The following is a 27,528-nucleotide window of genomic DNA, read 5'->3' on the forward strand; positions in this document are numbered from 1 at the left end:
AGTAGTTCATAATATTCCCTTATAATCCTTTAATTTTTTTGTAAGGATGGTAAAGATTGCCCCTCTGTTTTTTCTTATTTTGGTAATTTGTATCTTCTCTTTTGATTTCTTGGTCAGTCTAGGTAAAGTTTTATCAATTTTATTGATCTTTTCAAGGAAGCAACTTTTGGTTTCGTTGATTTTCTCTGTTGTTTTTCTGTTTTCTATTTCATTGTTTTCTACTCTAATCTTGATTGTTTCCTTTCTTTGCTTGCTTTGAATTTAGTTAGCTCTTCTATTTCTAGTTTCTTCTGGTGGATGTTTGAGTTATTGATTTAAGGTCTTTCTTCTGTTCTAATGTTGGCCTTCGTAGCTATTTATTTCCCTCTAATTACTTCTTTAGCTGCAGCTCATCAATTTTGATATGTTGAATTTTCATTTTTTTCAGCTCAAAATATTTTTAAAATTTCCTTCTGGTGTTTTTCTTTAACAAATGGATTATTTAGAAGTGTTTTGTTTAATTCCCAAGTGCTTGGTAATTCCCTAAATTTCCTTCTGTTGTCTATTTCTAATTTAATTGCATTGTATTTAGAGAACACACTTTGTGTGATTTCAGACCTTTTAAATGTATTGAAACTTGTTTTCTGGCCTAACATATGGTCCATTCTGGAGAATGTTCCATGTGTGTTTGAAAAGAATGCCTATTCTGCTGTAATTGGGTGGAATGTTTTATAAATATCAGTGAGGTCAAGTGTTGTTTAAATCTTCTGTATGCTTGCTGATTTTCTGTCTGGTTGTTCCATCAAGCATTGAGAGTGGAGTGTTAAAATCTCCAGCTGTCATTTTTGAACACTCTCATCTCTTGTTTAGGTTATGTAATAGCTTAGTACTCCTTGCCCACCCACCCTGATTTATTTTTCTCCATAGGACTTATCATCCTCTTACCTAGTATGTATTTTACTTATATACTATACTATATAGGTCCCTTGATGGCAGGAATTTTTGTCATTTTTCATCACTGCTGTAACGCTAGCACCTTTAACAGTGCCTCACAAACATTAGTCACTCACAAATATTTGTTGGATTGGTAAATACATCGCCAAACAAATGGTACCCACTATTCTCTTGGATGACTGCAAAACTCTTCATCCGTACCGTGTGCAGGAGATCTGAAATGGGTCATCACCAGTGGAATGCTGAGGTAGATTCAAGGCAGAGGGGGCAGATATAAGGGGTATGTATGCTATGGCCATAGGTAGAAACTCTCCCTTTCCCCTCATGTTTTTCCTTTGGGTTTTTCTCTCCTTGCATTTTCTAGTCATCAAAGTGGTAGGACCAGGACTGGATGTAGGACTTAGGGAAACAGACTGCTGTGCTTGATTTCGATCCAGTCTATTTGGCAAAGGAATCCGCCTGGCATCAGGTGGCCCCTGTGCAGCTCAATGGGGGTTAATTTCCAAGTGGAGAGAGCAAGGAAAGGCTAAAACTTCAGAGTAATAAACAGAGTGGCTTTCCCCCGCATGTATACTTTTTCCTTCTTAACCTGAGAGGGGTAGCCATGGCTGGCTGGTCCGAGATTGGGTGTTCAGGACCCCAGCCAAATATCATTCCATCTTAGCATGATTGACACTATCTACTCTGATGTACATCTTGAGGTAGCTTTAAAATTTTATGTTTATCCTACTTTGGAGGGCTATATTAAACAGCAACATCAGGAAAAAAACCCAGCATGTAATATTGATCAAGTGCTTGGCATATGATATCAAAATATTTTACATGTATCTGGCATATTAGATAGTTTACATATCTATGTGCTTAATCACTTAAAAATAAAAGATCAACTGACATTGATCGTTTACTCATTAAAGTTAGGCTTAAATTTTGTAAATTGTCCTTATAGGGTCTGGATAAACCAACGAGCTCAGAAGAGAGGTCTGGGCTGCAGGCAACAATTTGGGCACCATGTAGGAATATATGACAATCAAAGCTGTAGGGGTGGATCCGATGCCCCAGAGAGTGAGAGGAGGAGACAGCCTGGTCAAACTGAGGAATCTGACTTTTAATGGCCGAGTAGAGGATGATAAGGCTGAGAAGGCAGAAAATGAGCATCCAGAGAGGTGGGAGGAGAACTAGGAGGATATTATATCCAGGCAGGTGTATATCAGCTTTCTGAAAACTTGCAATTCTCACGACACACATGCTTGGAGGAGTCTCACTCTTAGTAAAGCACCTGCCATTTAATTATGAATTCTCATTAAGTGGATGATGCGGAAATTCTTCTTGACACCAGATAAATAGTTCTCAGCCAGAGGTTCCTAGAACACTGCAAGGATGGAGATTTTTGTGTTATTAACATGCTGATATGTTATTAACATATCAAAATTATTTTACTCCAATGCTTGCGCCCACCTGTAAGTGTGACATACCCTTTCCTGATGACCGTAATATCCATCTATGACTTTTTGGCATTTTAGCAGTAATTTGAATATTTGATGTCAGTGAAACATGACAACAAGCATTGTACAAATAAAGCTTAATTATTATTGCGGTTTGCCTGAGAATGAAATTATTTCTCATTTTTGTGTTTAGTGTTTGCGGCAGTAAATTCCCAATGAATCTTTCTTTTATTGCTTTAGACTCAGTAACAAATTTATTTGTTAGGGTACTATTTTATTTGGTTCATTCACTCATTCATTCATCCCTCAAATATAGATTAAGTACCTACTATATACCAGACACTGAGAGTGTTAAGACACATCAGGCTTGGTTCTCAAGCTTTGATATGCTTTAGAACAGCCTGGCAAACTTGTCGAAAATACATTATGTCCCAATCCCACCCCTCATATTCAGTAGATCCAGAGGAGTTTCTAGGAATCAGTGTGTTTAACAAGCTGTGTGATTCTGATGCATGAGAAAATTTTAGAACTATTGGTCTATGTAAAAACATTTAGTGAAAAACTTAAATGTAATAAAGTGTAAGAAGTGTCAGAGAGAAGTATGCACAGGGTAGAGTATATAATAAATTTTATTATATTCATATCTTACTATAGTAGTAGCCTGTACACTCAACAATATTATTGCAATTTTCAACTATAGTGGATTTTTTGTTAGAGTTTTAAAACCCTAGAGATATGATTTGCTTTCATTAGGATTGCAAAAATATTTAATGTCCTTATAAATGATCATACAGGTAAGAGAATGCTGTAAACATGCAAATATCGTTATAACCATGTGTATAACTGAGCTTGGTAGGAATGAGGAAAGCATCTGGTGGTTCCTACTTAAAACTCTGGGAGCCTATTCTGTGGTCATTACAGGACTGTCCTCTCATAAATGAAAGTTCTCTTTCCTCCTTTTGTAGCCTGTTGATACCACAGGTTCAGACATCGCTGGAGGAGCATGCACTGAAACTCTAGCAGTGTTGCAAAGTACAAAACTCTGAGTCTTGCCTTAAGGGAAACAAGCCTTCTTTTAAAGAATAATTGGTGTTTTCTTCTTGAAAGGAGACACTCATTCATTACACCATTTACAAGGAAACTTAGGCTGTGAGGGACAGATCAGCTCCACTTTCACGGCAGGGAAGCTGCCATGTTCTTTGATTACAAGCCTTAATAGGAAGAGATGTAGGTTAGAAGCAACTATTTAGCAAGACGGATTCAAAAATTGAACGAAAACATCACAGGAAATTTGACGAAAGTTCTAGAATTTCTTTAAAATGTTTCTTCAAAGTGTCTCTTAGTCTCTTGAATTATCTTTAAGAATTGTGACACAGAGTGCTCGCTGGTCACCAAAATTCTTGATTTTCCTCTCCTTCCTAGGCATGCAGATGAACTACACTTCCCAGCCTCCTTTGCGTTACTTATGGTCATATGACTAAGTTCTAGCCAATGGAACATGAGTGGAAGTGATGCAATAAGCACCCCGTCTAGGCTTGACCCATAACAACTTCCCACTGTGGTCCTCCATGTACCTTTCTGTCTGCTGGATGATGACACCCGGGCAACACTGAAAGCCACAAGTTGAAAACTGCAGGACCCCTGTCAGCCTGGGTTCTTGAATAACTGTATGGACCAGAGACACTCCACCCCCACTCCTCACCATCCCAGTGCCAATGGGCTTTGCTTAAGAGAGAAATAAACTTTCACTCTGTTAATCTTTTGAAATGTCGGGGTTTGTTAGTAACTACAATTAGCCTACTTGAACTAATACAGGCTGCAAGGATATAGGCAAGTCTGTACCATGAGACCATGCACCGGCCTAATATTTCTGGAGGCAGAGCCCTGAACACAGTCCCATAATTCTCCTGCAGAGGTTGCCTTTACCACAATCCCCTGCTGAGAAAATTCTCTAGACAAGACTTCTCTCACTTCTGACTTAGGCTGTCAGAAGTATTCTAGTCCTACAGCGACAATTCAAAGCCAACATTTCTCTTGGCCTGTGGGACATGGTCCTAGTAGCACATGGAGGATAAAATACCCAGAAATTCTAAACTCCAAAATTTGGAGAGAACAAAATTAGATAGAAGGAAACCAGAGACACAGCCACAATGGAGCACAACACACAGCAGAGACACAGAACCAGAACACAGGACAACCTTCTAGGCCCCTCAATGGTACTTGCCACAGACTGACAGGTGCTATCATTAAAATTTAAGAGAAAGCCTTCCTGGTTTTTAAAATGTTTTACTGTATGGAAGTCAGATAGCAAATTTCACAATGTTCAAAGTCCACGTCCTTATCAGTTATGGAGAAATAAGTTTGCCTTCCCTTGTTAGATGATGACTGGGCTCCTGCAACGGTCTTCTCCCTCCCACGGAAGCCAACCTCTCATAGCCAACATCCTACCCACTGAGTGATCACTTTCCACTGGGTAGCTATGGTATTGCCCATTCCAAATACAATGTTGGTGGCTATATAAACTATTTAAGAATTTGCAACCTGACTTTATTTTTCATTTCAGCTTTGTTTTCATCCAGAATATTCCTCCAAGCCTTAAAACACTTTAGCCATGTTAGGTACCTCTCTCACCTTCCTAGCCCATTAAATAAAATAGCTACGATTCAAGAGGCGGTTGTTGTGCTCCAGGCACTGTGCATGGCCTTTACATACATTATGTTGTTTAATCTTCACACAAGATAGGTGCTATCATCATCCCATTCTGCAGATGAAAAGACTGAGGCACCAAAAGGTTAAGTAACTTGACCAAGCTCATACAGCTGGGAAGGAGCAAAACCAGGCTTCAAATCTGAGCACTCTGAGCCCACCAACCTCCACCCCTAACCATTGTGCTCTACTGCCTCTAACTTCCTTTCAGCAAATTTTTGCTCACGGAAGGCACCTTGTAGGAGAGGGCCAATAAACAGATTCCAGTTCATCAGAACTTCATATCTGCACCCTTTTCTTCATTCCAGCTCTTTTGGAATTTGGGAGCCTCTTACCATGCTACCAGTGTTCACTCTCAGAGGGACCGCCCTTCTCTAAATCTTTACAGCTCTCTGGCATGGTGAGGTCCTGAGGCTGTTGCCAGTCTTCTGGAAAAGAGAAGCTTCTTGGCTCCAGCACGTTCTTAATGCTTGGGAGAAGAGCTGTGCTGTGGGGCCAATCTGTCACTGTGTCTATATTTAGCACCATCTGCCAGGAATATTTCAAACTGCCTATTTTAGTACATGCCGTTTTGTGCGAATGTGACTGCTCCATCACTAGTCCGTGGGAAACCAAGGGCATTAACTGGATTTTCTGGGTTTTGTGTTAAGTGCTGTGAGTGGCCCTTCAGCCAGTCTCTAAATGAGATTTGGGAGAGGATGGAGGCAGGGTTTTCCCAGGGTGTTAGTTCCAGGGGCCCACACCTTTAGTGGCTCAGATGTAATCCAGGGTGGCAGCTGCAGAGGAGGCAAAGGAGGTTGTAGTGGGGGCACAAGGAATATAAAAGGCCCAGGGCTTTTATACAGCATCCCTGAGGCGACATGCTGGCCTTGCCCACTTCAGGGCTCCCCGACTCCTGCTCCGTAAATTGCTGTATAGACTCTTGCAGCCTTAACCAACCCCCTGTACAGACTCTTGATTGTCTCAGTGAAAGACGAGGGCCCCCAGTTACTGAGGGCTCGCTCCCTTGGTGCCAGTTTTCAGTGCTGGCACTTACATGCATCAGTTCATTTCGTGCACACGACATCCCTGTGAGGGAGGTTTCTATTCTTAGTTCTACTTTACAGCTAAGGAAACAAGCTTGGAGCGGCTCAGGGACTTGCAGAGTCAGAATTCCAACTCAGCCCCACCTAGAGCTGGACCTCACGATCTTAATCATCATTATCATCCTGACCAATTCTAGGTACCCGACCTGTCCAATCTCCCTGTTCTCTTCTTCCAGCTATAGACGCTGGATTGTTTGCATATATTTCCATCTCCGGCTTACTTTCCAGACTTGATGCTTCACTGTATTTGAAGGGTTCTGACCACAGGTTTGTCATCCAGCCCCACTGTGACCATGCCACCGCCCCTAAACCCCTCTTTCAGATCAGGCCCAGCAATAACCCAGGGAGGTAGTGCGGCCCCTGGGTTTGCCCCCACCCTTGAGTAAGAACTGGTTGGTGGAAGCAGTTGAGAAGCCTTATGAGAGGTTGCCAAGCTGCAGAGGTGAGTTTGATTAGAGATCTACAGATCAGGCTTTATAGATGACAAGGACTGCTGGAAAAGTAACTGCCACCAGGGACTGGCAGAAGTCTCGGCTGGAGAAGACTGACAATGGAGTGAAGTTGATTAACCCAGCTGTCCTGGGTGACTGATTAGTCCTGAGTGGCTGAATCTAGGCAAATTCTGAATTTTGAATAATAGGGAAATCTCAAAATATATATGTATTGTTTTCTAAGCACAATTCCTGAGGATGACCAGCTTTCATCAACTCACCTAGGATAAAGGTCAGAAGAGGTGGTTACGTGCACACTATGGTTTGGTAGGTTGGAAACTGAGTCCTTGAGAAGTAGAGGGACTGATGAATGTGAGTGGCACGTGATAGAGATCAGAAATCACATCTTTTAATAGACGACTCCATCTCCCATCTGTTTCAGAGATTTATTCCTATGTAACAAGCCAGCCTGAAACTTACTGACTTCAAACAAGAACAATCATTTTATTATTATACCCCGTGGATTTGGGGGTGCTGACTGACTGGGTGGTTCTTACTAGGGTCTCTCCTACTGTTGCAGTTGGACAACATTTGGGTCTGTGGTCTCTCAGAGGCTGCCTCACGTGTCTGGAAGCTGGTGCTGGTTGTCACCTGGGACCTCAGCTCAGCTGTCTGTCAGGACATCTATCCATGGCTTCTCCACGTGACCTGAGCTTTCCCACAGGATGGGGCTGTGTTCCAGAGGGAGAGACCCAAGATAATGAGGCAAAAGTTATCTCACTTTATATGACCTACACTTAGTAGTCATATAGTGCCACAGTAGAGTTCCATGAGAGTTGCAGGCCGGGCCAGATTCAAGAGGAGAGAACATAGACACATTCCTCAAAGGGAAGAATGTCAACATCAATTTGTAAGAGGGGCATGTGAGATGGGATATGTATCGTCGTGGCCATCTTTGAAAAATACAATCTTCCATACCAGTTACATTGGACTATGGGAAGAAGTTGGATTTGGAAGAAACTGGATGGGGTAGTAGAGCCAGTATTTGAGTGCCAGAGAGCTGGTGGGGCAGCGTAGAACCAAGACTCCAAGCAGTTCCTTCATACATTCAACAAATGTTTATTGGGTGCTTCTCATGTGCCAGACACTGGGGATACAGCAGTGAGCAAGAGACAAGACCTGAGCCTTCAAGTAGGTTACAGCCTGGTGAGGACACAGTGAACAACTAGTCGAATAAATACAGAAAAGCCATGGGGAACTATAAAGTTGGGTAAGAAGACTGACAACATTGCGGGGAGTATCTATTTTAGATAAAGTGCTTGGAGAAGACCTCTCTGAGGTGGGGACGTTTGGCAGAGGCCTGAATGAACGGAGGGATGGAGTGAAGCATGCAAACATCTGGAGGAAGGGCTTTCTAGGCTGAGGGAAGAGCAAGCGTGAAGTCCCTGCAGAAGGATAAGCTTGGCATATTCAAAGAATAACAGGAAGCCCAGTGTGGCTGGAGTGGAGGGACTGAGTTGAAAAAGGGTACCAAATGAAGTACGAGGAGTTGCCAGTAGTTGGTGCCTAATTTGGGGCAAAATCCATTTCAAAACATTACTTTTGTTGATATTTGTTTCCCTGGGTGCTAGGATGAAAGAACAAATCCTTCTCATTAGACAGTATCCATCATTAATATAAGTTTCCTGTTTCCTAAATGTAAATGACCATGTTTCCATTGGGGCAGAGCTGACTGAATACAAATTTCAGAAAATATCCCTGACATGGATATAGAAGCATCTGGCCGCCCTCAGGGTACCTTCCTACCACTTGCCACAGCCAATCTGGTCTTTGTCAGGGCATCTTTTTCTTCAAAGTGTAACTATGACAACGAATCGTGATGCTGTGGGTCTGCAGCAGCCCTCTATTTGCACACAACATGTGATGCTTTCGAAACACAGAATTATGAATCAGGGTAGTGTTGGCCTCTCCCATTGCAGTGAATGAGTTAGCTGTTATTTGACTCAATTAATGTTTTGTTATTAGATTTGTTTTTACTGTGACTCTCTCATAACAAGATGATTAATATGTTCTAGAATCTATAGCATCATCCCCCAAACTTATTTGATCAAGACTCTGTATTAGTTTTCTATTGCTGCTGTTACAAATTGCCACAAACTTAACAGCTTAAACAACACGAATGTATTGTCTTATAGTCTGTAGGTCGGAAGTTTGACACGGGTCTCACCAGGCTAAAGTCAAGGTGTATCAAGGCTGTGTTCCTTTCTTGAGGCTCAAGGGAAATATCTATTCTCTTGGTCACTCAGGTTCTTGGCAGAATTGAGTTCTTTGTGGTTATAGGACTGAGATCTCCATTTCCTTCCTGGCTAAGGGCCATTCCCAGCTTCCAGAGGCTGCCCACATTCTTTGGCTCATGGCTCCTTCCTCTGTCTTCAACGCCAGCAATGGTGGGTCGAATCCCTCTCATGCTCTAAATCAGTCCTCCTTCTTGTGTCTCATCTCTCTCTGCCCACAGCCAGGGAGAATGTTCCACTTTTAGTGACTCATGTGATTAGATTGGGCCCACCTGGATAATCTAGGATAATCTCCCCATCTCAAAGTCCATACCCTCAGACACATCTGCAAAGTTCTGTTTACCATCTAAGGCAAGACAGCCATGGGTCCCAGGGTTCCAGGGTGTTTTTTGGAAGAGGTATTATTCTGCTTACCACAACCCTCATCCCTCAAGCCCCATTAAACTAGAGCTGACTGGAATACAGTTTGGGAAGCACTGCTCTGGAAGTATCAAGAGGGCCGAATTCTAGACAGAGTAATTCTTTAGGGGCAATGACAACAGTCAAAACACTGGGTGAGCACAAGACCAGGGGCAGGTTGGATTCCTCCGTGTGGTTGGGGATAAGCGTGCAGAGGAATACGGTTTCAGTGTGGGGTTTACGTTCTTGCCCAGCCAGAGTATGAATCAGGTAGGTTTTCTGACTGGGCTAGTCTCTCAAGAACTTCTGCCTCGAATACCTGAAGGGAGAAGGAGGGACGGTGAAAACACGAAGTGTTTTTCAACCATCATATAAGGGTCATGCTAACTTGTGAAGGTGAACACTGTATTTGAACCTACATGTGGTGGATTCATGTAGTGTCCCACTCAAGTCCCCTTTACTGGGCTGGTGCACCCATCTTCCAGAGATAGTGATCTAACAGCTATAGCTTCCCATTTCTCTAGAAATTACCCTTACAGCTGATGGGAGCTGCCTCAGCTGCAAGGTTGTACCCCTGACCCCGTTCCCCAACACACACACTCACACCCACACCCACATGCACCCACTCTCTCTCTGTTTTTCTCTCTCCCAACCCACAGAAGTCCAGCCCTCTTGCCTCATGGTGGGGACATTTCTGTGATATCATTTATACTCCAGAGTACTCTGTGTATCAAACCTGGACTTTTTTTTCTGAGATCACATCCTTGCTCCACTCTTTTCTCCTCACTCTTCTGTTTCTCTTCCTCCTTTACACGTTCTTCCAGAATAAATCAATAAATCAATTGCCTGTCCCCAAAACCCTGCCTCAGGTTCTGCTTCCAAAGAACCTAAGATGCCATGGCTCTCTAATTCCAAAGTCTTTGGTTTTTCCAGGTTCCTGGCCTAGAATCAGACAGTACTCAGAAAAAGCTGAGGAAAATATCCCTGACACACCTGGTACATGCTGCCTTCCAGGTATGTGCTTGAGTCAATCAATGGAAGCTTGATTGTTTATTTGCAAAAGTGGGAGTGGGAATTCTGAGCAGGATTTTCAAGACTTAGTATGTGGAAAGGTTTAGAAGTGAGAGCTGAGAAAGTATCAATACTGTGGTCCATTCCATTGTAATCCTTGGGGGCAGGGACCGTGTCCATCATGTCATAAGGTATCCCTGTGCCTAGCACAGGAGCTGTCATATGGCAAATCTGCAGCTTGTTGAATAAGTGAATAAAGCAGAGAGAAGCAATAGAAGGTGAGGTCTCTGTGAGTCAGGAGATTAAGCCCGGAGAAAGCTGGGAGAAGAGGATCTGTTCTCGGTACACATGCTCCTTTGCACCCTTCCAAGCTCTTCTGTGATAACCTCACTTTTCCTGGAAGCTGCTTGTAGTTCCCAGGAATCTGGGGACTCAAGCCATCACCCAGAAAAGTGGCACTTCCGGTCGGTCAGCCCTTCCTCCTCCACACCCAGGAGGGAGTGCCAGTCTGCTCCTAACCCTAGAACAATGCGCTGCCCTGGAGCGGTCTAGTGGACCCTTAGGATAGACTGAAATTATTTTTTTTAATATGTTATTTAACTTTGTACCATATAAAACCAGATATTATCCCATTATGCTTTAGTGCTTTTATGAGACTAAAACAAATTTATGATTCATATAGCAAAAAAGTCAGAAAACGAGTAAAGTTAGAATAACATTAATGAAATGTGACATAACATTGTGTCGCTAAAACCAAGTGTCTCTTCACAACACCGTGTGGTACTAACTGCCAAGTCCGAGCTCTTTCCAAATCAGCCCATCCCTACGACCACGCGCCAGGGCTAGACGTCCTCTCCAGGCTCAGCTTCTCTCTATTCAAACCACTTCTAAACCTTCCCTTGGCTACAATGCACTCTGCTGCTTTTTAGCTTTCAGCAGATGCAAACACCTTTATATGTTAAGCGCACCTCTGTTCTTTCCTCATTAGAGGAAAATAAAGTAGCTTTATTTGACATTAATGTGATCACAAACACAGACATGGAGGCTGAAATCATGCAGTGACTGTGGATTATACATTGGATATTCAGATACCTTAGAATATATGTACTTGTAAGAATATATATTTATTACATATACATTATATATATGAACGTATACATATGCATATATGTATACAAGATTGTCATCAAATTTTAATTTTAAAAGAAAAAATTAAAACATTCTCTTAGAAAATTTATGGACCCTTGAGGACTGCTTGGGACACAGCCTGGGCTGGAATGCTGCTTCTCTATACACGGCTTTATTTCTCCTCTGCAATACGCGTGCGTTGGATCTTGCCCAGTGAAAAATAAAAATAATTTTCTTTACTTCCCCCGCTTGAATATCCAACCAGCATACTTATTTACTAATCTATTCTAGAACAATCCATCAGCTACCTTTATTGCGCATCTATCATAACCACTTCCTGTCTTTCCGAGAACTCTGCGAAGAAGATAACATTATTAGTATTATTGTTATTTGATTCCACTTTTCAAATGAGAAATCTGGAGCTCAGTGAGTTTAAGAGACTTGCCCAAAACACAGTTTCCTCAGAGGCAGGGCTTTGATTCAGTTCTGCCTGCCCTCAGATTCCACATTCTTGTTCCTCACTGTATCCCCAGGGTATTGGAAAGTGCCTGGCACAGAACAGGTCCTCAATAAATATCTTTTGAATGAACACAAGAACAATGAACTGTCTCCATTGTGCCAGTTGGCTCTACTCATAGCCAATAGGAGGTAGTCTCCCCTATGACCCTACATAGACCCTAGATGTTTCTCCTGTCTAGACGACAAGGCCCTGGAGAGTAGAAACTAAGGGTCCTCACCTCGGAATCCCCATCGTGCCTGGCACATGGTAGGTGCCCTAATATGTATGAATCTGAATTGACTTGACTTTTAGGTAGTCATGGTCTAGCCTGGGAACTCTTTTCAAGGCTAATTTAGATTTAGAAAATAGACCTTGAGGAAGAGAGTGTGTTTCTGACGGCACATGCCACGAGTTAGCCTTGGTAAGGGAACGGGAAGCTTTGGCAACTTCCTTCTGAGGCTACACTCCAAGCCCCGCTACTTAATGTAAGCAAAAGCATGTGATTCAGAAAGCAGCACAACCATGGAGCCGCATGCCAAGTTCAGAGTCACTGAAGCAAGTGGTGTAAATGACGAAACGTAAATGACAGAGACCTTTTTAGAAAAAGCCAGGGTACATAGCAGAAGTGACAGCCTTGAAAGCTGGGTTTAGGTGAAAATGACAAGTCTTCCCCCATTCCCCTTGAAGGAGGGCCTTAGTGAGTGGCTTTTAAAATGCCCTTTTAAGTCACTGAAGTTGCTGCCTTGGATCAACCAAGGCTGCGAAGTTCCTCGTGATCGTCTGTAGCGTGATTGAGGTTCCCACATTCTTTCTGCCAAGGCTGCTCCTTGGTCAGACAAAATGCAGTGGGGACTCCACAGTCCATTCGTGTTTGCATTCCCCCTCTTTACAGCCCTTATTTTTTCACTCTTCCAAAATTACCAGGCTCTTGCTCACCCCTCGTTCAACAGGAAACTTTCTTTCCTCCTAGACTGTCTTGAGCTTCCTTTCTGTGCTGTTTTCCAGCCAGTGAAAAGCCCAGCCCATTACTGATTTGCTGGCAGGGAGTAGGGGTCGGGGAGGGGGGACATGGCACTGGGCAGCAGGCCGCTTGACTTGCCAGGGGTTCTCCTCACCCACTTGCCTGTGAGATTTGGGGCAGAGCCTCACTGTGCTTCTGAAGAGGTCCCCAAATGTCTGCTAAATTGCAAGGTGCTGTCAGTGACTGGGCCCCTTTCCAAAGCTGGAGCATCCTTCCATGCATCACTGAGATGGGGCAGGGGGAGGAACAGAAATGACGTTTATGTGCACACCATCCATGCCAGATACTGGACTAGATGCCCAATGGACATTATCTTGAATTCTCGCAGCAACCTGGTGGCCTCAGTACTGTGCTCACTGTGTAGATCAGGGAACCCAGATTTGCCTGAGACTCAGCAAGGATGTTGAAGAGCAAGGGCTCAATTCTACGTCCTTGGCCCCAGTGTCCAAGTCCTTTTCACTTGAACACACTGGAGGGACTTTAGCTTCTCCCCCAGTGCCCCCGTATCCCAACCCTACAGAAGGGAACTTGTTCCCCCTCCCCCTTCAGTGGCTGATTCATGAACAAACTAATAAATTCATGATTTGTAAAGAGTTTTGTTCCTCAGCTCTTCTCAGATATGCTTCAGTTCAAAGCACAGTGTTCCTTCATCCCAGATTTTCCGGGACACTTCCAATATCATGCAATGTTATAATTTTAAATAAATTCATTTTATTTATGACTAAGCATGAATTCATTTTAAGGTATTTCATGTACACAAATTCAGAAACCAGAAAAGAAATTTTTTTTTCAGATGCCATGCTCTGATGTTTGAGACAGAAAATGCATTCCCTCTATGATGGGCACACCAAGCCTCTAACACAATCATGGTAATCATCCCGCCTTAGTGCTATTATCAGCATTTTTTTAAGGGAGGGACTTCTCTATTCCAGGCACTGGGAGAACCGTTGTGTCTCCCTCTTTGCAAGCACAATCCCAGAATATTCCAGCCCCTTCTCCAAACAGACTCTTGACCATGCAGTCTCAGCCTGCCCTACCATGCTGAGAGTCAAGATGCTTTTCCCAATCCTGTAGCAGATGGAACAGCTGCTCCCGCCCTGAGGATCCCCGCCCCAACCCCTATTCCAGGAAAATGTGGGGAGGAATCCTGAGTGGAGGATGAGGCTGGTTGCTATGTCTTGGGCGCCAAAGAGAAAGTCCTGCCCCTCCCCAGTTGTCCCCCTCTGGCCGGCTCCCTCCCCTCCTCATGGATGGGGGTTACCTCTAGTAACCTCCAGTTGCCTCTATTCCTGCTGGAGCCCACTCTTTCCAAACCATTGAGTCATTTCCTCTCAGGGACTTTCTCATTAAAACCTTCCTGTTTGCTTTAGCTCTGGAGCTCCACTCTGAGTTATAGTTTCCTGCCCCCTCCCCACTGAGCTGTAATTAATGGCCCAGCACCTTCCAGCTTCCCTCCCATCACAGTTTTCCTTCCCACTCTCACCTCTTGGCTGGAGTCTCTACACTTTGTACACATTTGTACGAAGCTCCAGAGTTCCTAAAGCTGTGAGGCAAGTGGGGGAGACTGCTCCTCTCCTGCAAGGTATTGCTTGCAGGATAAATTGGGAAGATGAGTGTCTACAAACAGACACAGGAGAAAACCCTCCAACCAACAGCTTGTCCCGGATCCACCTGACACGGCAAGCAGAGCAGTGAGAACAATAACCTTTGATTAATGCACTCAGAGCGGCTCGACCCTGCGCAGCTGCTGAATCCCCTGGAAGATGGCTGTGGTCTCTGCGAAGCCCTGGTTTGGAGTGCTTCCTGCACAGCTGAGACCTGCTGACCCCGGGACAGTTTGCTGTGTGGTCAGCAGCAACAAGGCAGGACTCCGTAGGGCAGAAGAGGCCAGAAGACATTGGGGCTTCCTGGCTCGGTGATGAGGTGATGGGAAGAGAGTACAGAAAGAGAAAAGAAATGATCATAGTAAACATTGCATCTTAGTTCTTCTATCAGACATTTTTTAGGGAGGCAGTTCTCTGTTCCAGGCACATGGAGAACTGTTGTATATTTCTCATTGCAGCCCAGAATATTCCAGCCTCTTCTCTAAACAGATTCTTGAAGAAATGAAGTGTCATGAGCTGTACTGAGAACAGTGCCCTTTTTGCCCTGTGGGTATTTGGTGTTTATTAAAGCAAGTCACACTGAAGTTCAAAAAGTGTCCATGGCGGAAGGGACAGACTGTAAACTCATCTGCTGACTCAGAACCCTGCACTGTCTATTCACTTCATCACATCTCCTGCCATTATGAACAGTCCTTGGGAGATGTTCCCGGGGTGACAGGTCTTGGGCCACCCCTCAAATCCCATCACGTCGGCAGCCCCCTGCCCTAATAATAACGATCTAGTGCCTGCTCATATGGCTTTGCAGAACTCCAAAACCAGTACACCGCCACTTGGAAACCCTGCTTTCAAAGTATATTTATAATTGCTAATCATCACCAGTTTGGTGACTTCAACAGAAGGTGAGAATTGCGTGGTTTCGGTCCTGGCTTCTTTCCCTCTGATTCAGAGGAAGCCTGCCTCAGTCTCCCACACGGCTCATGGCCTCCTCTGCTCTCCACCTTGCTCCCTCCTCTGTGAACTTCTGCATCCTGTGCATCCTGTGCCATAAATGATCCTTCCTTCTCCTCTTAGGTTTTCAAACTCTCCATTCCCACTGGCCTTTTCCAGTTAGTCTGCAAATGACTTAATTCTCCAAGCAGCTCTTTCCTCTGCCTGCTGCATAGAGCCTTCCTTTTGTGTCCTCCAGGGGGCGCCACTTGCACTGTATTCTGGGTAAAGGGGTTTCATTTACCTATAATACACCTGAATGGCAACTCTTCCTCACCCACCTCCTTGTGCAAAGTTGGGCACCGCTGTTTCCTCCAGTTACTGTCCTGTATCTCTCCTTCCCTCTGGTACCAGCTTCTTACAAGAGCTGTCTCTCCTTCCTTACCCCTCCACGTGCAGAAGTCTCTGTTGACTTCCTACTGTAACATCAGTGGCCTTTTAATCCTGCGCCTGCTTGCCCTCTGTAGCATTTGATACACCTGACTATTCCCTCCTTCTGGAACCACTCTCCTCCCCTGGCCTTCCAGCCTCTTCTATTCTCCCATGGCTCCTCCTCAGTCTGACCAGCTTTCCTTCCCTGTCTTTTCTCTGAAAACTTGATGTTTCTGAAGGCTGTGCCCTCAGCCTTCTTCTTATTGTTTATAGTCCCTTCCCTAGGCATCTCAGTTACTCCCACGGCTTTGGCTACAATTTATATACTGACAACCTTCTTTGCTTCTTTTTAGGTTGAAAACCTCTTACAATACAAAGCAGCGCATGTACAAACAAAAGTAAGAAAATAAAAATATGCTCTGCCTACCATCCAGAGATTACCACTGTTAATATTGTATATCCTTCCAGAATTTTATATATGTACGTGTATCTTTTTATAAAATGAGAAAAATACTATTTTGTAAATTGTTACATACTGTTTTGTAAATTGACTTTTTTTGAAGTTAATGGTCTGAAACTTTCCATGTGTCAGTACATCTCATTTAATACCCAGTTCTTTTTGATTACTCAATTCATCCCCCAAATGTCATTTCTAGCTGGTTGGTCCAATTAGGGACCAATTCAAGCATTGCATGGATATTTCTTGAGCCATTTTGCCAAGTATAGACATGATCTCATGCTTGTTAAATGGATTTGGCCAGTTGTCTATAGAATATCCATCTTTTGGATTTGACTGTTTGTGGTATCATTTAGCTCGTTTCTGTAACCCACTTATTTCTTATAAACTGGAAGTAGAATTCAATGGCATGATGAATTTAAGTTAAACCTTGTTTAACTTCGTATTCCATTTCGTCATAGGACATGTATGTTCCAGTTGACCCACCGTTAGGGATCCCAGCGTTGACCAATCAATTAAGGCAAATGACAGTCTTATCCTTCCATTGTAGCAGTCTATTTTCCCCCTTGTAACCGGAAAGTGAACTGCGTGGTGTTATTCTGGCAATATACAAGCGTCAGGTGCTCCATCAGCCACATGCCTAATGCTTTTAACACCAGTTTATACTTGTTGCTTGAGTCAATAATTCCATTAAGAGTTTAAAGTGATTATCAGCCAGGGTTTTTGGTAGGCTATGGATGGCACACTTTAATTAATTAAAGGTTAATTAAGAATATTTTTATGAAGGAGCTATTTACTGAGGTGTGGGCAGGGCAGCAAGAACCATCAAGGGAGGGTGCAGCACCCAGGAATGAGTACCAGTGGGCAGCTATTACCACCCCTAGTCCTGAAGGAGTGGTGCTCCTGGCACTGGGCGGGCTGTAGCCCTGGGAAACGAGCTGACCAATGGGAGCCATGGCTGCCAACAGAGGAATGCAGTCATGACCCAGACCTTGACCTGGCAGGGCACTCCAAAAGAAATGAAATTTTTCTGATAACTTTGCTCTCTGTTTCTTGCCTGAAACACAGCTACTGGCTGGGAGGCTCAGACAATCAAGCCTTTTTAATGCTGTTTCTGCACCAAGTTTACTATTGGCATTGAGAAGCATCAAGGAAAAGGAGGTGGACACCACTCTCAGGTGAAGTTGGCCTCTCCTTGTCAAAGCACAAAGTGGGGGTGGTATGATGACATTTACAATGGATAGTTGGATTTTTAGCAGGTCTGGGCCAAAGCTTTGTTGTCTCCTTCAAGAAGCAGTGAAAACAACGACATTAGTCCCAGGGAAACACATCCTCACCCCTGAATAATCATTTGCTTCCACCCAGGCTGCCTTTCATTCAAAGGTGTCAATGCACAGAGGAAGAGAAGTGAATGATCACTAACCTTCTACCATCTTGTGGCGAGCACCTTCTCCTGGTGCTGAGCATCCTGAAATTTCTGAGGGAGTAACTTCCAGGCGCCCTCAGCTCAGATAGCTTTCCTCAGCATGGGAATAAAACACTTCTCCTTTCGCTCACTACAGGTTAAAAGGAAAAGCACTGATAACATGTGTTATGTCATTTGATCAAGCCTTAGAGCCTGAAAACACGCTGGTTTCCCTCTTCTCTGGGGGAGGGCTCATTTCTAAGTTTTCTTCTAGCTGATAAGCAATTTGGGAGTGTCCCCAATTACATGGGATGCCAACAGTGTGGCCTGAGAGGAGAAGATTAGATTGAAGGCTGCTCTATCACTTACTGACTGGGTGGTCTTCAGGATGTTACTTAATCTCCCCAAACCAGTGTTTACAGGCATGAAACAGTGATAATCACCATTCCGCTGGTTACAGGAGAACCAGCTTTGATGAGGTAAAGTGGATAAGAACGGGTTCTGGAGTCAGAAAGATCAAGTTCAAAATCTAGTTTACGCTTCTCACTGATTGTATGAAATTGGACAAAGTCACCTGGCCTTAGCCTCAGTGGCTTCACCTAGAAAACAAGGAAAGTAACAGAATTTACCTCATAGATTATTTTAAAGATTAAATGCTAAAAAGCACTTAGCACAGTGCTGGCAATGTGATTACTGTCAGCTGTCCCAGCTGCCTATGGTAGACAGGGTCCCCCAGTGTGACACCCAGTATAATCCCCTGAGTGGAGTGCCACCTCTGAATGTGCTGAGATATCACTCCTGTGGCTATGTTATGTTATATGGCAAAAGGGAGGTTATCAGGGTGGACCTGACCTGGTCGGGTGAGCCAATGAAAAGCAGAGCGATTTCTCTGCTGGTCACAGGGGAGAAGTCAGAAGTGTGCTCCTGCTGGCCTGGAAGAAAGCAAACATTCATATTGTGAACGGCCTACAGGGACCCTGGGGCAAGGAACACCAGTGGCCTCTGGGAGCCGAGCGTGATTCTCAGCTGACAGCTGGCAAGAAAACAGGGAACTCGTTCCTACAGCCACAACGAACTGAATTCTGCCAAAGACCTGAATGAGCTGGAAGAGGACCGAGTCTCTGATGGGAACTGCAGCATGGTCCTGATAAAGGCCTTGTGGGACTCTCACCGGGGATCCAGTGAAGCTCTGCTCAGAACCTTGATCCACGAAACTAAGATAATAAATTCGTGTTGTTTTAACCCACGTGGTTTGTGGTCATTTGTTCACAGCAATAGAAGACTAATAGCCTTGGTAGAGTTAATCAACACCACTTCTGTTGTGCTTCCTGTGTCCATTTCTGTTCCTAATTGCCGTGTCTAACGCAATGCCTGATTGCATAAATCACGACAACGCAAGAATGACAAGAGGTGCCCTTCTTGAATACAACCCCCTTAGAATGTAAATATTCTCTCTCTCTTCTGCTAATGGGCTGGTGACGGTCAAGGGGAGAAGTGGTTTATAGACCTTTGCGGTTTTAGAAAGGAACGAAAATGTCATCAGAGCTGAGTCTTTCCTGGAAGACTCGACTCATTATGCAAGAGTCCTTTTCTTCATGGGTTTCCTATTTGACACCACAAGTCTCTCACCTACCAAGGGCTTATTGGGCTCTGGGGCCAAACTTAGCTAAATGACCTGATGAAGAGCTTATGTCCTCACCGAGCTTACAGTATGTTGGGAAAAGCAGACATCAAACATAAAGCAGGCAAAAATCCCTGCTCCCAAGAAACTTGCCAGGGAGTTAGACAATAAGCAAGAAACATAAGGAATATGTAAAATATATCTGATAGTAGCAAATGCTAAGGAGAAAGTTAAAGCTGAAAAGGAGTAATAGGAAGTGCTAGAAGAAGATTGCATTATATATGTCCAGACAAGATCTCACAAAGAAGGTGACAGTCGAGAAAAGATCTGAAGGAGGTTAGAGATTAAGGCACATAAGGCTATTGGAGGTGGGGTGGGTCAGGGAAGAGTATTGTAGTCAGAGAGAACTGCAAGTGCAAAGTCTCCGAGAGAGGGATGTGACTGGCATTTTTCAGAAGACCATTATGGCTGGAGAAGAACGGGCAATGGGAAGAATCAGTTGTCTTTCTCACCATAATGCTGAGTAACAAGCAGCCTCAGAACCTCAGTGGTATACAATAATAAACATTTAGTTTTACTCACGAATCTAAAGACCACCTGGGTGGTTCTGCTGAGATGAGCTAAGCTTGTCAGGGCTCACTCATGCCTATGCAGTCAGCTGCGAGTCAGCACAGTTTTGCTGATCTTGGCTGGGTTCTCACATGTCTTGGGCTTGGACAAGACAACTGGGTTGACTTGGCTCTGCTCCACGTGCCTATGTGTCTCGCATCCTCCGGTAGGGTGATGTTTTGTTCTCATGGCATAGCAGGGATCTGGAAGGAGGAGGGAAGGAGAGAAAGGAGAAAGAGAAAGAAGGCAGAGAGGAAAGAGAAAGAGGGGGAGAGAAGGGAGGTGAAAGAGAAAGAGAGGAGAGAGGGGACAAAGGAGAGAGAGAGAGAGCACACACAAGATCTCTTGTGGCCTGAGTTTAGAACGGAAACAACAGCGCTTCTACCACATTCTATTGGCCAAAGAAATTCACGAGACCAGCCTAGTTTCCAGGGGTGGAAACAAACTCCACTTCTTCATGGGGAGAGCCTTAAAGTCACATCACAAAGGGTGTGCATAGAGCGAAGGGTGTAAAATTGTGACCAGTTTTTGCCATGAATCCATCACACTGAGTTAGTGGGAGACAAGATCAGAGAGCTAACAGGGATCTAGATGGTGCAGGGCCTTGGAGCCCAGTAGAAGTCCTTTGGCTTTTACTCTGAGATGAGAAGCCACTGGAGGGTTTCCAGGAGCAGAGTGACACAAGCTGACTTCTATTTTAATGGAATCACTCTGGCTGTCAGGATGAGAATAGACTCAAGGGGGGAAGGAGAGCAGTGAGGAGCCTACTGCAGTGATCCAGGCAAAAAGCATGGTGGCTTGGACGAAAACAAGAGTGACAGAAGTGCTGAAAAATAGTCAGATAATGGATGTATTTTGAAAGTGGAATGGGCAGGATTTTCTTACTCTGCAAATGTAGGGTATTAGAGTAAATGAGGAGAAATGGTTGACTCCAAGGCATTGGCCAGAGTAACTAGAAAGTCTGTGTCGCAATGTACTGAGATGATTAAGGCCATGGGAAGAGTAGGTTTCAGGGAAAATATTGAAAATCCCTAACTGCCTGACAGTTTTTTTCAGTTGCAATTAATTATGACCAGAAGACACAACTTCAGCCAGAGCAGCCGCTAGTTTCGACTGGTTCTCACACATCCAGAGTTTTCATCCACCTGGAATATACTGTACAGCCTCATCAATTTTTTACTGCCAGCATCTCTGCCATTAGCTGCAGCACCTATTCTAATTGGTTGTGGCATCCATTCTTGTTTCACCATCCATTCTGATTGGTTGGATCCCAATTTAATTATCTTGCTCCAAGGCAGAGCCAAGAGCAGCACGCTATGAGTGGAAGTACCCCACTTTCAAAAAGCAGAGACCAGAGAGAGGTGAATCACAGAACCTGGAGCCCTAATGTTAACAACAAGCCCTGCTGAGACTCTTAAAGAACTGGAATTTGCTCTCACGTAAGCTTCAGAATAGTCTTCCTTCCCTGTTTTCTGCTTGTAGAATAGTCCTTCTTTATCCTTCTATCCCTTTTTCTGAACCATATTTGAGAGACAGTGAAATTGCATATTTATTAGTGATGACTCTCTTGGTTTCAAGTAACAGAAACACACTTGAGCTCTTTCAGAGACAAGAGCTAGAATTTATGTTAAAGAAACAGGTTTGTCTCCAAACCTATGGGCAGGTAGATGGTGGACTTCAGAAATAAACTAGAGCCAGAGCCTCAAATGCAGTCAGGACCTTCCCTCCCATGTCTAGAGGAAGAGACCACACATTCCCGTTTGTGCAGAACTATCCTGGTTTGTCTGTCATTCTGCCCCCTTCCACTCTTAGGTCAGTCTGGGCAAACCAAGGGGCAGAAACCACACAGCGACTTCACTAGCAGAAGTTTAATATAGATATTTTCTAAATTTTGATGAAAGAGTGGTTGTAAGATATAAGAGAACTCTATGTGGTACCCTAAGGCTGAGGGAGAGTACCCACGGAGGGACAGATGTAAAAGGAGAGCCCTTCCCAAGGCTGGGATCGCAACCACTGGATGGCAGAGAGATGTGCTGATCTGCCCAGGCCAGAGCTGGTCTGCAGTCACTGGGCAAGCAGGATGCAACTCAGTGGCCTGGCACATGGGCATGCAGAGGCAGTAGGGGCACCGCTGTAGACAGCAGGCCTGGAATATAGGGTGTTCATGTCAAGAAGGCCACAGGAAGGCGATCACCAGGCTAGCCTGGGTCTGCAAGGTCACCGAGGGACAATGAGCTCTGGACCTGTGGCTGGGTCAGAGCACCACCAGCTGGTGGTGTAGCTGCCAGAAACAGCACGGGGACCCTTCCTCCTCCATTGTCCCTCCAGCACCCTCTACTGAGAAATCCTAACAGATGCTCTTTGTAAAGGAGAAACACTCCAAGAAATTCCACCTGTTACTGCAGAGCGTGTATTGAAGGGTGAATTTGGATCCGAGAGACTATAAATTGCTGTGTGACACAACTCTCAACAGCACCTTGGCAAGAATAATTAATTCTCAGAATAGTTAGATTCACAGAGAAAGAAAGTAGAAGAGTAGGGGCCAGCCTGGTGGCGCAGGGGTAAGTTCGCACATTCCACTTCTCGGGGGCCCGGGGTTCACTGGTTCGGATCCTGGGTGCGGACATGGCACCACTTGGCACGCCATGCTGTGGTAGGTGTTCCACATATAAAGTAGAGGAAGATGGGCATGATGTTAGCTCAGGGCCAGGCTTCCTCAGCAAAAAGAGGAGGACTGGCAGTAGTTAGCTCAGGGCTAATCTTCCTCAAAAAAAAAAAAGAAAGAAGAGTAGTTACCAGGGGCTAGAAGTCTGAGGAAATGGAGAATTATTGTTTAATGGGCACAGAGTTTCAGTTTGAGAAAATGATAAAGTTCTGGAGATGGATGGTGGTGACCATTGTACAACAATGTGAATATACTTAAAGCCACTGAACAGTACATTCAAAAAGGGTTAAAATGGTGAATTTTGTGTTATATGCATTCTACCGCAATTAAAAGTGATTGATTCGTGGTCAACATATTCATCTCTCACCTCTGCTCCTCTCTGTTTATTTACTTTCGTCTTCCTTTCTCTGTTTCTCAGTCCACACATCTCGTTTTCTCAAGGAACCAGCCAGACCAAGTGTGGACTCTCACAGTTCCCTCTTCCAAATTCTCCTGGACGTTCTTCAGCAGCTTTGATGCAGGGTGCACTTTGGCCATTGGGCCAGGATCATCTGGTGGAGACCTGTTTTCACAAGTATTTGCATGTGGTTTTAGCAGTAGGATGGAAGAGGAAGGAAGCTGTACTGACAAAATAAAAGGAATCTACTAAAACCATTTAATGACTCTCCTTCGCTCCCCTCCAGAGTTTTAACAAAGATGGAAGCCAGGCAAAAACATAAATATTAAAAAATTCATACTAAAAGTGAAGCCAATGAGTAAAACGATGCCAGATCCGTCAAATATTTTTTCTCCTTTCCACCTGTGCTAGTAGTCTGAATTAATAATAGAGGCATATGGCAGAATAATCAGAATTATTTCTCAAGCTAATTAACCATCTATAGTTTCCTAAGTGGCCACAAAATGGCAGAAATCTTTATATATACAGTGAGACTTAAAAATTAATTGTGGTTATTACAGTATTTGTCATTTTTTATCCTTTGCAGGCACAACTCCTTGAAATGATATATATTTTCATCAGGTGCTTCAGAGAAGCACTGGCCTTTTTCCTGACAGGGAATGTGCATTTTGGCACCAGATTATTAGATGGAAAAATACAGGCATTTTCCAAGCCCTAAACACAGAGTGTGCCATCTATTAGTTTGGACTTCTTCCTTAACTGTCGTCATACCAATATGTGGTGGTTTTTCCAAGAAGAAATCAATCCAAATCTGTCTTTGGACTCAGAATCCAGGAAGCCTGGGTTTCATCACTGGCTTGGTTGCAGATGCACTGAAAATGGGCAAGTCACTTCCATCTTTGTCTGAATTTCTCCATCTGGCGACTGTAGATTCTGACACTCACCATCAGATAATGTTTGCAAAATGTTTGACGGTCCTTGCTGGTAGACAGTATGTAATTGCAAACTGTTGGATCCTTTTTTCTGTCCTAAAAATTATTCTCTCTTCTAGAAACTATTTTTAAATTAAAAATATCACTTTTAAAGTATGGGCACATGGCAATAAAAATTCAGTTGGTACTGGAGAGTAGTGTTTTTTTTAAAGTAAAGGTCTTTCTCTATGGCATTCCCTAGAGATAATGGCTTAAAATTTTTTTCCCTTTTTAACCCTTCTGAGGCAAACCTCTACAACAACAATTTATTATCCGTTTAGTTTTGATGTATCAACTTCAAAGTATATCTGTGGGCGCCCTCTATGAAAGATAAGGAACTTGGCTCATTAATACTTTCCTTCAACAACCACTGCCAGATATATTTCATTCTTTATTATTCTGTTAGATACTTCTGTAGCTTTACACAATATATTCAAGCTTCCATTTCTTGAGCCAGCCATTAGTCAATATCTCTTGACTTGCCTCTAAGACAATGAGGGATTTACCTTTCTTTCCCCCCTCCCCTCATGGCCATCCCCAATGTCACAGCTTCAGTTCATCACAGTGTCAATTTACATTGTCAGCATTTATGGAATTTATTCTTTCTTATATAACTATTTTTTCTGCATTTTGATTGTTTATTAAGTCTAAAATAACCAGAATTTATAGTGTTTTAATTAAATGAATATTATTCATTATGCGATCAATTTCATTCTATTAAAAACAAATTACTGATTATCTCCTCTGTGCCAGCACTGTTCTAAGTGCTAGGGATAGATTGATGAACAAAATAGTAAAAATATCCCTGCCTTCATAGAGCTTCCACTTTAAATTATTTTGGGACTCCTAGAAAAAGTGAAGAAACTCTATCTCATTTAACCTGTGCCAATAGAAAAAGAAATATACATACCCAAGCTGGGAGGAGGAGGGAGGGAACAGAGGAAGCAGGACACTGAATTTTGATGATCTATTATGATTAGCATTTGCTTTCTCACTAAGATAATAATCTAGAATCTGTAGCACTTTAGAGGAAATTTATTTTCTTTTTGGAGCTATTCTTTCCAGAGCCTGCTGACTTGCTAACATAATTTGGGTTGCTAACTTTTGAAGCCTAGTTTACAATATCATTTTGCTGGGGGGTTTTTGTTTTGTTTATTTCAGGAGTCTTTTTGGTTTGTTTTTATTTTTTCCAGTTTTACTTGTATTGAGCAGCTGGATTTGGTCAACTGCCATTTGAATTGCTTGTCTTTCTCTTTTCTTTATCCTCCTGGAATAAATTTTCAAATCATTATTTCAAGAAGCACCGTGTATTCAGATAAGGACTTTATTTTCACCATGTTACTCTCCCATTTGGTTACTCTCCCATTTGCTGGATATGGGATTGTTCAAACCAATTTCCATCAGAACTCTGAAGATATTTCTCTCTTGTCCCAAAGGAAAAGTCTGCTACCCACCTGATTTTCACTTCAGCAAGGCTAACTTGTCTTGGTCACACATCACCCCAAGCATGAAGTATTTTGTCTTCAGCCTTGACTAAAGACATTTCACAAGGATACATTTGTGTGTCTTTTTTTATATTAATTGTGCTGGGTACTTTGTAGTTGCCTCCATTCATAAGCTTATTTGTCTTCAGCTCTGGAAAAATTTCCTCTGTTATTTTTTTTCTTGGATAAATTCCTGACCTTCTGAAAATCACACTGTGTGATTTAGGCCCTTTTATATTGCTTCTCCATATTTCTTCATTCTCCTCATAATTCACCTCTCTGCTTTTTTGCTCTATGTCCTGAGGGATTTATTTAACCAGATGGCTTCGCTGGTGAATTCTACCAAATATTTAAGGAAGAAATTATACCAATTCTCTACAATCTCCTTCAGAGGATAGAAGCAGAGAGAATACTTACCACCTCATTCTGTGAGGCTGACATTACCCTAACACCACAACCAGACAAAGACATTATGAGAACAGAAAACTACAAACCAGTATTTCTCATAAATATAGATCAAAAATTCTCAACAAATATTAGAGAATCAAATCCAACACTGTATAAAAAGAGTTATATACCAAGACCAAGTGAGATCTATCCCAGGTACGTAAGGCTGGTTCAACATTCAAAAATGAATTAATGTAATCCTTTATATCAACAAGCTAAAGAAGAAAAACCACATGATCATATCAATAGATGCAGAAAGAGCATGTGGCAAAATCCAACACCCGTTTGTTAAAAAAAATACTCAGTAAACTAGAAATAGAGGGGAACTTCCTCAACTTCATAAAGAATATCTACCAACAAAACCCTACAATTAATAGCATACTTAATGGTAATAAACTAGAAGCCTTTCCACTAAGATCAGGACCAAGTTAAGTCTATCTCTCTTACCACTACTTTTAAACATGGTACTAGAATTCCTAGCTCATGCAATAAGACAAGAAAAGTTATACAGATTGGGAAGGAAGAAATAAAACTGTTTTTGTTTGCAGATGAGGTGATTGTTTATGTAGAAAATTCAGAAGAATCAACAATTTAAAAAAACCTCCTGGAACTAATAAGAGATTATAGTAAGTTTGCAGGACATAAAGCTAATATACAAAAGTCAATCCCTTTTGTATATACTCTTGAACAAGTGGAATGAACAAGTGGAATTTGAAATTAAAAACAGTACCATTTACGTTAGCACCCCCCAAAACAAAATACTTAGGTATAAATCTAACAAAAGCTGTACAAGATCCTTATGAGGAAAACTACAAAATTCTAATAAATGAAACCAAAGAACTAAGTAAATTAAATTAGTTTATAAGCTAAATAAATGGAGACATAGTCAATATTGTCAAGATATCAGTTCTTCCCAACTGTATAGCTTCAATGCAATCCAAATCAAAATCCTAGCAAGTTAAATTATCTTGTAGATATTGACACACCAATTCTAAAATTTACATAGACAGGCAAACACTCAGGATAGCCAACACAATATTGAAGGAGAAGAATAAAGTTGGAGGACCAACACTATCCAACTTCAGGATTTCCTACAAAGCTACAGTAATCAAGAGGGTGTGGTATTGGTGAAAGAATAGACAAGTAGATCAATGCAACAGAATAGAGAGCCCATGAATATACTCAAATGAATAGAGTTAACTCATATTTGACAAAGGAGCAAAAACAACACAATGGAGCAAAGATAGTCTTTTTAACAAACAGTGCTGGAACAAATGGACATCCATACACCAAAGAAAGGAACTTAGACACAGACCTTACACCCTTCACAAAAATTAACTCAAAGTAGACCACAGACCTAAATGTAAAACGCAAAACTATAAAACTCCCAGAAGATAACATAGGAGAAAACCTAGATGACCTTGGGCAAGGACGTTTTAGATACAACACCAAAGCCATGATCCATGAAAGAAATAATTGATAAGCTGGACTTCACTAAAATTAAAAACTGCTCAGGGCTGGCCCTGTGGCCTAGCAGTTAAGTCCAGTGCGCTCCACTTC

The 27,528-nt window shown here is 42.9% G+C and overlaps 1 protein-coding gene across 2 annotated transcripts in view; it reads left to right on the forward strand.

Annotated features, from left to right (window-relative positions):
* TSEN15 (tRNA splicing endonuclease subunit 15) overlaps nucleotides 1-19,001 on the forward strand; it is an 88,376-nt gene extending 69,375 nt beyond the window's left edge. Inside the window, exons 2-5 of one of the 2 annotated variants that reach the window (XM_046683569.1) lie at nucleotides 10,224-10,304; nucleotides 16,266-16,310; nucleotides 17,438-17,547; nucleotides 18,677-19,001. In XM_046683569.1, the coding sequence (XP_046539525.1) occupies nucleotides 10,224-10,304; nucleotides 16,266-16,310; nucleotides 17,438-17,547; nucleotides 18,677-18,875 (435 nt within the window). In that variant the 3' untranslated portion in view covers nucleotides 18,876-19,001. The remainder of the gene's footprint in view (nucleotides 1-10,223; nucleotides 10,305-16,265; nucleotides 16,311-17,437; nucleotides 17,548-18,676) is intronic. The other variant, XM_046683572.1, reaches the window with a different exon arrangement.
* The last annotated feature ends 8,527 nt before the right edge of the window (nucleotides 19,002-27,528 follow it).

This window comes from Equus quagga, chromosome 13 (genome assembly GCF_021613505.1).
Source record: "Equus quagga isolate Etosha38 chromosome 13, UCLA_HA_Equagga_1.0, whole genome shotgun sequence".
Classification (NCBI taxonomy): Eukaryota; Metazoa; Chordata; class Mammalia; order Perissodactyla; family Equidae; genus Equus; species Equus quagga.